The following is a 15241-nucleotide window of genomic DNA, read 5'->3' as shown; positions in this document are numbered from 1 at the left end:
CAAATCTTTAGATTATAATCATATTTAACTGATCTTTAGCTTGATGACCATATTCTCTGGCAAGAATTTGTGAACACTTTCTACCTATCCTTAGAATTTCAAAACCTGGATAAGCTCTGATCATATCACTTGTGTCTAAGATAGGCTATTTACTCAACAAAAATCTGGTCAGAGAAAAACCCAGAATCATTTGTCAATTAATGTCTCATCTTTTATTTATATTCTCCACACAAAAAGTACTGTTAAGTTGAAGTTATGGCTAAAAGAAATTCCTAGGAATGTTGGAATATTTTAATTTTGGGGATCTAAGTGAAAATAAGGAAACAAAGAGAACAAAAGAGAAATTTTTCTCTTACCAAAGAGAAAATTAAGGCCAGAACCTCCATTTCTAACATGTCCCAGGAGACCTGCAGGAGTCAAAGACTACCAATGACCTTTAATGGTGTTCTCACCTTAGATTAACAAACACAATTTATCCCACTGGCATTAAAGGTAGTAGCAAAAAGAAGATAATTTGAATTGACAGTAGTATTCAGCCCACTTTAGAAAGATGCTACTCATGTTTTTTTTCATGAGCATCGCCACCCCCCCTCGCCCCCCCCATTCATGTCACAGGGATCTGGGCAATGCACCTGACAAGGTATGAGAATTTTGCTGGTCTTCCACAGTGACCCGTGAACTTTTATGTTTGAAAAGTATCCATACTCCCCTCTTATACTGACAGAGTTTTCTTCAATAGCCATTTACTTTCTACTTTCTTGCTGTCTCTTCAAGGAAAGGATAAAAATACATTTTCTGAAATGAAAGTATAGATTTGCAAAATTTTGACATAATTGATGTTTTTCAACAGCGGGTTGAGGCAACATTTTATGGCACAATTAAATGGTTACCGATAATTACTTTGCAGCTAGATTCCTACACTAGTTTTTAACTTTTTGACCTTTTATTTACTTATATTAAAAGAAAAAATTAGAAGACTTTTCAAATTCTATTCTCCTATTTCTCTGTTTCAATTCAGCAGTTGTTTGTTCCATCATTTCAAATGATATAGAAAAATGGTATCTTGTTCCACACAGTTTAAGAATACTACATTTTCTGTGGCTGAAGAGCAAAAATAACCTTTATAATGGCAAAGGAATTGCAATAGCTGTGAAATCAAACCCTGCTGTACTTTCCACAATTATCTGGGTTTTCTTTCTTTAGAAGAGACAAAGTAAAATAATTTCTTGAAATAGCAATGACATTAATAGCTATACTCAAAAATTAAGCTTATACATAGGACTATAAGAATTACTATGATTTTATTTGATGTTTAAACATTCTTTCCATTTGGGTGTTTCTCCTTATTCTTTTTTAATAGAAAAAGAATATTCTCCTTTTTCTCTTTTAATAGAAAATGAAAACTTTAATATACAAATAAATGCGATTTTTTTCCTCTCACCTTACACCAGTGTAAACTAGTACTAAGAATGTCAAGTAAAACAGCTGTTTGGGAAGGCTAAAGCATGAAATGATTAAGCATTTCATAAAACTATAGCTGTCATGATAGACAGTACATCGCATGACATCAGGTCAAAGTAAAACCTAGGAAAAATATTTACATAACTTAATCAAATAACATCTTGTGTATGAATAACTGCCTTTTCAGAAACATTTGAACCTGTGAGAATGTCTTCTATGTGAAATGCTTTTTACTGGAAAAGAAGCCCTCCCTCCTATCTTACCTTTCCTTTTGAAAAATCTTAACGAAAATGCAAGAGTAGTGCCACAGGGAGATTGTGGCTCAGGTTCTTATAGATTAACTCTTTCTAACCAATAGGCCACGTTACCCTAGTAGACTAAGTCTCCAGTAATGCACCATCTTCATTCTTTAGGAGGAATAACTACAATGCATGGTAGGAAGCCCCAGGCCAGGGAGCTTATTCCATAAATAGAAAATGGGTGAGTACTTGATCTACTGGTCCCATGAGATATCACCTCCGTAATATCCAGAGAGAAACATTTTATTTTAATTGTTGAAAAGGCAGTGTTTTCTTAGCATATCAATCTGTGAATTGTTTGTATCATTAGTATTAAATGGCAGCTGAGAGAGAAATTGTGAAATCAAGCAAGATAACCAATGTTTTCTATTTTTAAAGATCCTTGGAGATCTTCGAGAGCAACACTTGCAGACATTACGGACTAAAATGAGCTACCAAAGTTAGAATGTCCTGTCCTTCAGGGGTGCTGACACTTGTTATTCCTATTGGCCTGAGTAGGAATTTGAGCTTATAGCACCTTTGAGCATCACATAAGTTTTATTTAAGTAGTTACTTTTTAGGCACTCGAGTCTGAAGAAAAAAGATAACTGGCTGTTTAGTGTAATCCTATAAAAACATGTGTGACTTGCAGCACTTTGGGCTCACATCTTAGAAGCATGTCTATGCTTAGAAAAGTAGCTCGGAATCTCCTCAAATGAATCTGAAGTGAAAGTTCCATAATGAACATAGAATTTACTACAAGTGAATTAGCAGAAAAAGAAGTGTAAATTAATTCCAGAATATCACTAGTGCATAAGTAAGCATTCCTTATAAATAAATGTCATTCATTTATAGAAACAGAATATAAATAAATGATGTTTGAGACTTCTTTCAAATACTTACAGTTCTTTATATGATACATTTTAGAACATTCCACAGCATCTAAAATATATAAAAATAAATATCTACACTATTTACAAAGTATAATACAATCCAATCTTTAAAAAGACTTGTAAAGACATGTTGTTTAGCTCATGCTGAGGTAAGTAGGTTTCTGTAAGACTGAGAAGAAAAAGGAGAGGCAGTCATTTTGACGGAATGCCTTTGTCCAGTTGTTGCAGGCTGTAACATGCTAAAAGCACGTGCCATTCTCTGGTGGTCTTACATGTATTGAGCCAAAGTCATCCTTGCTGTAACTCCATCGAGGTAAGTTTAGTTATGCTAGGGACGAATTTGTCCCACTCTGCATTCTCTCTGTTGCCAGTGTCTTCTGCAGAAACCCTCACAGCTTCATCTAAATTTGAAGTCATGTTCATCCCTGGTATGTGGAGATGCAGTTCCACTGATTTCAACGGGCTGAGTGTAGCTGGGATACCTATAAGAAAAAATAAAGATTTTAAGATGATTTTACTGTTTGTATCAAGTAGCTGGCAGGCTTCCCTGGGATTGTCACTATGCAGGTGATGATCTATTAACAAAATGGCCTGCCAGAAAATGCTCCAAATTGCACTTGCAAATTTTAAGTGAAGACTTCTTGACTGAAGTCTAGGGGGATTTCTGATGTATAAACATTGATTTTCTTACTTTTAAACATTTTTAGTGTGTTCTACTACTTATATAATATGCATTATTTGGTAAACAGCTCTGTGGTTCCTTATCCAGATGCCACTGTGAACAGCAGAGCACTACAGCTTCCTGTGTACAAGTCAATCAGACAATACTTTGGGCTGGAAGAGACCTTTAAGGATCATCTAGTCCAAGCCCCCTGCCATGAGCACAGGACAGGCAGGGAGAAGAGAATGATGACAAATAATAGATATAGAGTAAAACATAATGTACAACCACACTGTCACCTGGGTTTCATGGATACGACCTTGCTTGTGCCATACATACAGGAATGGCAACGCTACTGGAAAAGAGCAAGCTGAATTCAGGAAAAAAACCCCACACTCCTCCTACAGTAAGTGAAAAGAACAGACTTCTTCAGAGGTAATTTATTTAATTCTTTTTAGATATATATTTCAGGAACAGATTAGCTGTCATTGGAGATACCAACTTCTCTGTTATCGATATATAGCTTATATAGCCCTAGACTATAGTGTCTGAGATAACTTCTAGAAAACCAATGTTGACATCCCTAGAAGAGGAGGGATGAATCCTGTACTCGCAGTGCCTTGCACAGTCCTGCTGGGATATAACATATAATGTAATGAGAAATATCAGATAATAGATTAAATGCCATCTTCCATCTATTCACAAAGCTGGGGAACTGCATGATCATTTCAATGTTTACCCAGAACTGGGAAAGCTTGAACAACTTCTGCCTTTCATTTCAGACTGCGTTCATTTGTTTATCAACCTGTACTGAAGAAAAATCAAGAGTGGCTTCCCAGTTGTTCCTGAATATATACAATAACCCACCCAACAGGAAAAAGAGCAGAAAATGTGAGAAAATAAATTAATGTGAATTTCTTATTTGATCAGCCCAACTCACACCAGAATGCATGGTAAGCAGATCATTTGAAAGAGTCAAGGACATTCAGGTAGTTCAATCTGTACACCCAGTTTTGGTTAAAATATTTGTTATAAAATATACCACAACTTCAGAGAATTAGCTCTGAGTAGAATATAGCTGTTTATAAACACATTGCAGCTCCAAGGAAAATGATCTTCATACTTTCAGGTACCTGTTTTTTATTTACTTAGGAGTCTAAAGAAGTAGGGATCCAAAGAAAATATTTATAAAAAATATGATTACTTTACTCCCTCCCCAACTGCAACTCAACTTTTGAAATAAATGAGATGAAATTGTTTCAATATATAACCAAAGTTGTAGCATATTCTATAAAATATTTCTTGTAAGTTACTTTTCTTACAATCAGTTCTTAATTGTAAACACCCTTCTCTCATTGCATTGTGCTCAGATTCAAATCTTGTATGCACAATTAAATTTTACTTCCACAGCATCAAAAGACACAGGGACAAGTATACTACCAGTGGGTAATAGGTGCAGTACCATTTGCTGGAATTGTGTTTATGTTGGTCAATACAACGTGTTCTGAAAGTTTTGAAACGTTATCAAAATTGCTGATCTGGGTAGTCAAGGATTTCCGACTTTCTGTACTGGCATGACCTCTGGTGAGCCGTTCATCATGGTGACTGCGAATGCCAAAGATGCAACAAGAAAATGCTGCTTTAAATTCTTCTCTAAATTTCCCTGTCAACCACAAAAAAAGATTAATGAAAAAATTGTACATAAACCGTGTTTCATCAAACTTTATAGATTAGAAAAAAAGCAGCTATCTAAAGCAAAAATAACCCAAACCTCCCAGATGTTCTTCTAATGCAGAAGTAGGAAATCACAATTTCAACATCTTGGAGAAAGACAGAAAAAATATAACCTTTGTAAGAAGATATGTAAGGTGTGGTAAGAAGCCTAAATTATTCTTGGCTAGACAGAATGGAAAAACTAGAATGATTTATGAAATCATGTCATGGATAGTCTGGCGATTAATAACATATCTAACAAAAACAAGTAATTGAGCAATCATAGGCTTAAATGACTGAATCATTACCTGACATATGAAACGAAAGGTCATGGCTAATATGTATTTCATCCTGAATACATTTTAAAAGAAGATTCAAAGTGTTTGAAAGCCCATTAGCCCGCTTTTGGGGCTCAGAGTAAATTGTTCAGATCATCCTCACACCACACAACACAAAAAATCTGCAGTGGGCAAATGTGCAGTAAGGATCGACAGACTTTTGCCTCCCTGTATTTAGCTGTAATACCACCAGTTTAGGTCCTGATTCTGCTGTCCATAGCCAAATAAGACAAATACAAACTAAGACAAATCTATACTAGTAAGTAAATTGCCTCCTGGCTGGTTCTTTGGCCTTGAACCTAGTTGGCACAGTCTGGTCAGGCAAGTGCTATTAAAGACTCACAGCCTCCAAAACCCAATCGCTGCGTATAAAACGGTAACTGGGGACAGCCCCTGGCCTGCGCTACCTCCCAGACAGCATCTGGGGAGTGTTTAGGGGAATGATAATTGCTTCAGACCAAAGTCATGCCAGGGACTTCTCTACCAAAATAATGGTATGGACAGTCAAATTCAAGCACTTGGACTCAGGCCCTGGCATTGTTTAGTTCAGTTATAGGTAGATAGCCTGAAGGTAATGGGATATGTCAGGCAACTTTTCCAAGAAGAGGATCTAGCTCCCACCGGAGGAGCTGGGCTGATGTTACACGGTCATTAATCTTACTTGCTATGGCTCATTACATTCAAACTATACATTAAACTTGAATTCTAGGTGACTGTAACTTACCACTGAGGAAGTTATAAATAATAGGATTGGCTGCACTGTTTGCATATACAAGCCAGTGTGAGAATGTGAACCAGGCATATACAGTTTCTCTGTCATCAGCATGATTAAACATCCCAAAAACCCTACAGAAAAAGAAAATCAAACCTGAAAGATGGCAAAATTAGAAATCATATAAAAGATCTGGCAACTTCTAGCTTAATTTTATCTCTGATGACCTATTTGCAGTATCACAGAAAAGCTGATTCAACAGTGCTCGCTTTCTTGAGAGAATGAAGTCCCCTCCCCATCCCTCAGCCTCCCGTCTTGGTGGTTTAGGGGCTCTGGAACTGAAAAGGCACTGAACTGGCCTCAAAACCGAGGCCACAGTAGTAACTTCTGTCCTCCACAGAAATCTGCTTTGCCCAGATTCCTTACAACTAACTTTTACCATTGAAGTGAAAATCTAACTATGGCCCTACTCTGCTATTGTAGTCGAGGCAGGCTGTATAGTTCCTCTGTGATTCAGATCATAGGTGGCCTGAACTCTCTTCTGGAAATACTTCTTTCTCTCCACATTGCCTACCAAGGGACTTGAGGATGAAAAGTACTTAAATTAGGCCTCAGGGAAGTGCCAGAATTGAGTGGGATGTATTTAAGCCTTCATATCCAACTTGAAACTATTCTTTAAAAACTAAAATGTTCCTCAAGCACCAATAACAGGCTGGTTATTTTTCAGGATATTAAAATCTTCTGCTATATGTCATTATTTATCGAATTTCCAGAGGGCTTACGAGATACAACTAAACCAAAGCCTTAGCCTGTCAGGCACTGAGTGTACACAATTGTGTCTCAAATGAAGAGGAGAGAAAAGGGTAAAAAAGTAAAGAATAGCTTCATAGGCAAACTGAAGGGTTAGCTTAAGGTCTCAAAATTGTACATGATGGGGCTTGGGTTTGAACCCAGTGTTTCCCAGTCCTTGAGGCCAAGCCACAGCACTACACTCTCCTGCTAACCTTCAGCTGGTGCTTTTGGTAAATGCACTTCTACAGCAAACAAGCTGTAATCCCATGTAAATGACAGGTTTTAATGAGGAGATAGGCTAGATCATTTTCATGAGGAAGAGCTTGCTAATAAGCAAGTTCCACAGTCTGGCCTTTAGTTTAAGTACTACAGATAGGTTAGATATATTTTTTTCTTGCAACTGTATGCTTATTTTCCATTTCTTGATTGTGAAACAAATAAGCTTATCCTTCAAAAATATCTGCCAGAATAACAGGAATCTTGTAACAGAAGATTGTTTTTAGACAGAAAGCTTTACCAAGTGTTTACATTTTGGGATAAACTTTACCTTTTCAAGACATTGAGGATGCTAATTGGTAGATAGCAAAGTGCAAAAACCAGGAGGACAACCATTAGCATACGTGCTGTTTTCCTTCTTGCACGAATCTGTTTTATTTCAGCTGCCACAGCGCTAATCTTTGATTTTGTTGACTGTCCCAGCCCTCGGGGCTGTGTTGTGGACTGCAGAGGCTTCCATTTTTTCTGAACAACAGAAGAAGTTCCTGGGATCTAAGAAAGACAAAATAAGGGGCACTTTGAAAACCTAGCACTGTGGGTAGCTATAACAAGAAAAATAGACATGTTGACATACACAATGTAAGCTTGCAGGGAGAAGTAGGGTTTTTTTATTAAATTAATTGATGTAGCTGCAAGAAACAAACCCAATTTCAGACACACTTGAAGGACAGCATAAAAATTTGTGTTTTATCCAAATATATCAACTGATGTATTAAAATTTTCTTTCCACATACTTTGTCTCGCTTATGTCTTCAGACTCTCACACTTACCAATCCTGTTTTTGAAATTATGTTGCTATAAAGTTCTACGTTAAATGTTTTGTTGTGTAACAGAGTAGTTTATCCTATTAATATGCTGCTAGTTTAAGATACTAAACAGCTTCTCTGCACTGGAAAACAAGGATTTAAAGCCTAGATAGTTTTAAGTGCCATAAAACTTCCAAATATGGAATCTAGACTACAGTGAAGCAGCTAAAGAAATCACAGCTGAAGTGTGGATCTCCCTGCAAAGCTCTTCAAAACTGAATGTATATACAGTGATGAATAGAGGAGAATCATGGAAGAGTGCCAAGACATAGGAAGAATTAGGTTAGCCAAAGACACCTTGCAATGGCTAGATGTAGCACCATGCTATTAAAAAAAAAACAACCCTCATTTTTTTGTTTTCTGTGCCCTCACATAAACCAAGCTGCATAAAGCAATTTTGCTTCAGTTCTTCAAAATTATTTCCTGCCTGCAGCCAAATGTGAAAGACTACAGATGGCAAGGACTTTCTTAGAGAACTCTATTACAATGACATTTATGATGTTTTCAATGTTGTACATTCTGAAAACCTTTAGGGTAGAAATACAGTTTTATTCATGTGTAGTGCTATTGTCTGTGGGATGACTTCATAATTGATATTTAAGTGTATCTGCAAAATTCAAATTGTCTATGATAACATTTTAAAAATCAGGGCTTACCCACACAAACTGACCAGAAAAGAATGAAATTTTGGATATTTAATTCAGAAAAAAAGTAAGCTAAAAAGGAAATCCTTGTTCTAAAATAAAAACATGCACATTCAGAATTGTTCCAGAATAGCTATTATGTTGGTTTGTTTGGTTTTCTGTGTGAATAGCTTCCTTGATCAGAGAAACCCTTAATTTAGCATTTATGTGCACCCTCAAACCTAATTCCAACTATTGGAATGTTTTGGCAAAGTTATGTTCTAATTAACAGGAAATCAACGAAGCAGAATGGGGGATATATTATAACACTTATTTTTTACTAATGTGTCTATGGACATAAACCAAAAAAACCCCCTTGCACTTACTTCTGCTGCGGGTTCCCACTCATTCAGCTGAAATCAGCAGTATCAGCTTCATACCTGGATGTGTCTGTCCTATCGCAAGGGATTTACCCTACTTAGCTGTGGGTGTAATGTGTCTTTGCCATGTATTACTGAGATAATATACTGTCCAAGACTCTGATGCTGGCTTATCAGGGGTGCTTTGATATTCTGTTCTTCTAACTTTGAAGCAGAAGTTTTTCCTTCCTTTTCAGTCATACTGAGTTACCACATTGTAGCAAGAACTGGAGATGGAAGCAGAGAAATTCGGCCAAATCTCTCCCTCCTGATTATGCCAAAGATTCGCTTGAAGAAATCAGTGAGCAGCTTTCATGGTAGCTAGATGCAATGTAGATGAAGAGAAACATTATCTTGGCTCAAAATTGTGAATGGCTATTTCTACAGAAATGTTAGCCATGACTGTTTACATGGTTTGTACATGTGGATGCAGGTAGAAGGGTCTTTTCTGGTGTTTAATCAGTCTTTAATAGCAAGCAGTGATCAAAGGCAGGATTGTATACAATGTACAGTCTCAATGTACTACATATTAAATTGTTAAATCTTGAGGAGTTTGTATTGAGAACCTTTCTAAAGAACCTTATTTTCCTCAGTCTTTACCGGGCATACACCTGGGCTTTGCTACTATTACACCAATAGGCAATAATACAGCAAGAATTTTACCAAGAAAAAAAAAAAAGAGCTATATGCCCACAGATGCATAGCTGAACCAGTACCATCTAAGGACCATAACACTTCAGAAGTGTGCATGTGTATACAGAAATATTTACAAGGATGCATTTATGTAAACACATAACCATGTATTACAAGTGCTAGGACAAGAGGAAATGGCCTCAAGTTGCGCCAGGGGAGGTTTAGGTTGGATATTAGGAAAAATTTCTCCACCAAAAGGGTTGTCAAGCATTGGAACAGGCTGCCCAGGGAAGTGGTTGAGTCACCATCCCTGGAGATATTTAAAAGATGTGTAGACATGGCACTTGGGGACATGGTTTAGTGGTGGACTTGGTAGTGTAATGGTTGGACTTGATGATCTTAAGGGTCTTTTCCGACCTGAATGATTCTATGATTATGTATGTACAAGTATACACATGCCAGCATACACTTGCTTTTCAGTAATGAATCAGTTATAAAGATAATTGTGGATAATTTGTGTAATTCCAATGATGCACTAAAAACCCACTAGCTGTGTCCAAACAGGTACTAAAAGTTGCAATTCTTTTCTTATGCACCTTTCCTCTACCCCCCCAAATTATTATCAAGGGCTTTATAACCAGAAGAAATCTCTCCAAATGCAATAACAGCTTGCAAAGATTGGAAGGTGCCAAATTTCAGCTGCCAAAATGAAAATGGGTAGGGTTTCTAATTATTAATGTGAATAGGCTTTAGTGTCAATGCATTTGGACATCAGTAAGTGGAAGCATACAGTATGGAACTTGATAATACAAATTATGTATCAACACTTTCATCGTAAGTCCATTCAGTCCTATTTATTTGTTCAGAAGTTACTTTTCATCTACCTAAAATCTGCAAGAAAACGTAGCCTTCTAAGTCACTACTTCCTTGCTAATAAATAAAATAAATTACTCAAAATCCCTGGTATTTGTGGCATAATAGTTCTTGTCTTTACAAAGACGAATCATGAATTCGAAGATTGTAAAGCTTATATTCAAAGATCTGCTTGAAAGACACAATCAGTAATTTTAAGATCTATTGCACAAACTACGGTAAGGATAGCTTGTAAATCTATCTTACCTTTAGTCATCTGAAAATTTACATGCACAACACACTCCATTTTAACAAAGAACCTTTAGAAAAAGTGTAAGGCATAGAAAGCATCTACTGTTTGCTGTGTTGTTTCTATCACAGACATCTGGAAGGCTTATTGTACCTTGCAATAGGATTGCTATATTTAACTAAAGTTCTGGTAAACAGCATGATTTCTTAATTGAAACTATTAGCAAATAATACATTTCAAGCACTGCATTCATTTGCTTTACGTGGACTAATTATGGCACACCTGTTGCACTTAGAAAAATGCCTGATGTCTGCAGCCAAGTCACAGTTGATAATAGATGTGCAGTGGTTTTAATCTCATTTAGTGCAGCCTCTGATACATAGTGCTATCATCTATGCTAGGAAAAGAGACATCTGTAATTTTGCACCATTGGCAGCGCTAAGCCTGTAGCAGTATTCGTCTTTTTGCCACTAAAAAAAAAAGGATCATCCTAACCTTGTCAGCGTGCAAGATGTACAGGGAAAAGAAATACTGTGAGGAAGAAATAGGGCAGCTAATACAATTGCGGGGGAAAAAAACCAACAAAACAGGTTGGTTTCCAGTCATTTAACTTCTGCTTTGAAGCTGAACCAGCATTTTCAACCTACGTGCAGGTTAAGAACAATTGCTTTGCGTTAACTTAATTGGTGGACAGTTTGAGAGAATAGGTAAGTTGTAAAGAAAGTACAGAAGAGAAGGTTAAGAAGGAATATGGTGACAAGGTAATTGGGTGCTACAGGATGGATAACTATTTAGCAGTGCAGAACATCTGAGCAAAGCCTTTGTTCTGGTAAAGAGCCCGCTCAAATTGTAAAGTTAAATTTTACCTTCAAACTATCTATTTAATCTTATAATTGTAAGAAATTAAAACCAAAAATAAAAATTTAAAGATAAACGGCAAGATAAACAGCAACTCTGGTTTAACCTAATCTGATTAGAAGTGAGAATAATTGCTATTATGATGTATGGATGATAACAAAATGCCTTAAAGCAGATTTGGTTTTTCCTATATTTTAGTTATTTGCAAGAGATACGATTTGTCAGTGTAAGATTTGATTTTTACTTTTAACATATGTACATTTAGAAATCTAAAGTCTACTTGTGGATTCTCTGATGGATCAATTAGAACTGCATGAAAAATGCTCCTTGATGTGGCAGATATTATGCCCTGGCCAGGACAGCCTCAGATTTGGATGGTATCAGACATAATGGTGAGAGAGAAATGATTCATATCTTGATGGAAACGTCAGCCATTGTTAGAGCTATTTGAGAGGACAGAAGAGGGAATATCTTGCACCATGTCTTCAACAGGATGAGTTTATTGTCCTTTACAGAATGACAGGGCAGGAGGTGGCAGAAGACTACAGCTATAGACAAATCCCAGACAAAGCAGAAGACAGCAGAGAAAACCATAAACTGATGCATGACAGATTACAGTTCACACCCAGAAAATGATTCTCAAGCTGACACCACTTTGAATCTTTGGAGGGGGAAAAACATTCCTGAAAAAATTCACATCATTTTTGCCACTTTGATTCAAAAGTTCTTTGTGTGCTTCCTTGCTTGGGTTTTTTGTTTCATATTTCTGTTTTCTTTCCTGTATTTTTAATGTGAAGCTTGAAAAAACCAGATGTTCGCATTAGAAATCATGCCAATTATTTGTCAATAATTCACATCAAATATTAGCTTCACATCAGGCGATTCCAGTCTCACGGTTCTGATAGCTGGACTTCCTAGTCTAACTTCTGTTCAGATTGGACCTGCTATGAACCTGAGACTTTGTAGAATGAAAAATAAAAATGAAAAATTGTACAGACTACTAGCAAAATGAGAAGGTCAATTTTAACTTTTGGCTGCTACAGAAGATTTTAGCAGTATAAATAAGATCACCTAAGGTATTTTGGTAAGAATTTAGATAAAATGGGAGTGATCTTTCTTCTGCCTATAATCAATCTTTCTGTTGCCTTTTTCTCTCTTTCTCTCTCTCTAAGCCCTTCCTAGACATGAGCAAGAAGGGGTTTACATTCAGCCTGACTGCCTCCATTTTTTAATGCATCTCAGTGCCTATCCAAGGTGGCTGTCAGCCGACAGTGTCACTGAACATGATAACAGTGCTGGATGTAAAAATCCAAATCCTGAGTGACAACATGGAGCATATAGAGAAGGTTGTACATAGGAATCTGCACATAGTCACAACAGCAAGCAAAGAGAGCTAGTGTTAAGTGACTTACCTGGCGACACCAGAGCTTTCGAAATATTTGCAAATAGGCCAACACCATAAGACAGAGTGGTGCCATGTATGTCACCAGAAAAAAGCATGTATGATACATTTTGGGGTAAACCTCAGCTGGAAAGAGAATTCAAATAGGAAAAGTGCATTTAAATATACATACATTTCAAAATCACTTTAAGCCAAATTATTCATATAGTTATGCATGTGTTTTTCAAACATAATAGGTTATAATGGAAGATGTATCCAATTATATTATGGTCAGGATTGATTTTTTAATCATTTCTATATACATACTGTTTCTATTATAAACATGCTTTTATCTCAAGCATCTCTTATATCACATTACTGCTTTCATATCACATTATTACTTTAGGTATGATGTCTTAAGAAGTTTTGTTTTTTATTAAATCAGTGAAAGACAGAAAATTTCATTACCTAACAATAGCTAACTAATTATCCAACCTGCCTCATCTTTGACATATTTAACAGATTTAGTTTTATTTCTGCAAAGGTTACTCTGTATCCTTGAGTAAATTGCACAGTCTCTCGCCTATAAACAGAGAATGTAGACTACAGCACACGGGATGCTGATGGGAGGAGAGACAGACATTTCTTAAATCACTTTTTGGTGGCAGAATAAATGTGATTAAGACTCAGTGATTTTTTTATTACGATTACACTTTTAAAAATAGAATTAATTCAGTGAAACTTAGGCAATTTCCAAGATTATTTTTGACTCAGCTTTAACAATAATGAGTTTGCTACAATTGTGTTATAGTTGCCTGTGCATCTCTTTTCAAAAGACAATGTATGAATGTTAATTGCTTAGAGACAAATATCTTACAAGTGTTGTGAGTGTACTGTGTTTTAAGAATATTGTATCATAAGCTTCATCATTAGATTATAGCAGAATGTGCAGTGGGTGCCTGGAAAACTTGCTTTTACTTTTGTGACATCAACTATAGTATGGGATTACCAAATATTGATATTAATTACAACTTAACATTTATGGATGGCCTCAGAAAAGGAATGAACATTATGGAGAGTGACAATATGTAGCAGAGAAAGAGTGCACTCCATGAACAGTTAGATTGCACGGTAATCCTAACCATTGCATTTTGGCTAGAGTAAAGAAGGAATGTTTATGTTAATTTCCAGAACTTCCAAATGTTTCAGGATGAGAAGAACTGCAACTGAAACTCTGTATTGATTGTAGTTAAAAAAAAAAAAAAAAGAAAGGAAAAAAGAGTTGCATGAGATCAAAAGATTGGTGAGTCCAACTTATTTTCTGCTTCTTAAAGTGACTGTGGACCCTATCAAACAAGAGGTCCCTCTGCATGCCAGGAGAATCCCTGAGAGTTTGATTAGACAAGGAGATAGAAAGACTTGGCCCAAAACCCTCACAGCAGGGAGAAGTACACACGCCATCATGGTAACTCCAGGCTCACCCCCAACCCCAGACTCCAGCAATATCACACTCAGTTTTGGGCCTGAAAGTGCCAGCTGGTTCACCAGTCTGAAAAACTTCAGTACCAGGGAAATAGAAACTTGATAGAGCAAAATCCAGCCCATGTTCATCGCTAGAAAAGGTAATAGAGATGTTGCCATTGACATTTGACAGATGTTGCCATTGACATTTGGTGGATCAGGGTGCAAAAAATTCAGATGAGCAGCATCTGGCTCTTTACTTGCTCTAAGATCCTGTAGCAAATCAGCTTACCACCTCTTAACTAGCAGCTGCAGCTACTAGCTCTTGTCAATGAACCTGGGGGAGGCAGACAATATAGGACAGGTTTTTTATAATCGGTGATAATCTGGGTTCGTACATTGGCGGATGATCTCAAACTTGTTTTTGCACTCCAGAAAATGCAGCCTCGCAGCAGTCCTGTCAGACAGGGAAATACCGACACACGCGCTTCACAGGTGGAGAGATGAAGGAGAAACTGGAGTAACGTGACGTACTGGGATCACGGGAGGTCAGAGCTGAAAGTACATTCTTTCTGCTCAGAAGGAGGTGCCACCTGCCTCATCAACACTCTGCAGGCAGCCAGGCCCCTTTCAGGTAGAAGGACGGGACATATTTAAAAGGCCATCTGGAGTTTATGGCTTCCAATTTAGCATTCCAAGTAAAGTGAAACATTAAATGAGCCTAGCTATCTACAAAGAACTGATGGACCAGGTTGGAGGAAGATCCTAACGCTTGCCTTTGAAGTTTAGCCACCTGGAAAGTGCCAGCTGCTAAACATCAAAGGGAACCTGTCC

General features: G+C 36.9%; 1 protein-coding gene across 1 annotated transcript in view; it reads right to left on the bottom strand.

Moving 5' to 3' along the window:
• Positions 1–2920: 2920 nt before the first annotated feature.
• Positions 2921–15241, bottom strand: part of HCRTR2 (hypocretin receptor 2) — a 35575-nt gene continuing 23254 nt past the window's right edge. The window contains exons 4-8 of the mRNA XM_075049882.1: positions 12978–13093; positions 7396–7616; positions 6069–6190; positions 4756–4956; positions 2921–3114 (exon numbers count right to left, since the gene is read on the bottom strand). Coding sequence (XP_074905983.1) covers positions 2921–3114; positions 4756–4956; positions 6069–6190; positions 7396–7616; positions 12978–13093 — 854 coding nt within the window. The remainder of the gene's footprint in view (positions 3115–4755; positions 4957–6068; positions 6191–7395; positions 7617–12977; positions 13094–15241) is intronic.

This window comes from Buteo buteo, chromosome 17 (genome assembly GCF_964188355.1).
Source record: "Buteo buteo chromosome 17, bButBut1.hap1.1, whole genome shotgun sequence".
NCBI classification, from domain to species: Eukaryota; Metazoa; Chordata; class Aves; order Accipitriformes; family Accipitridae; genus Buteo; species Buteo buteo.
The sequence above is the reverse complement of the archived record's forward strand: the minus strand, read 5'-3'. Positions and strand labels throughout refer to the sequence as shown.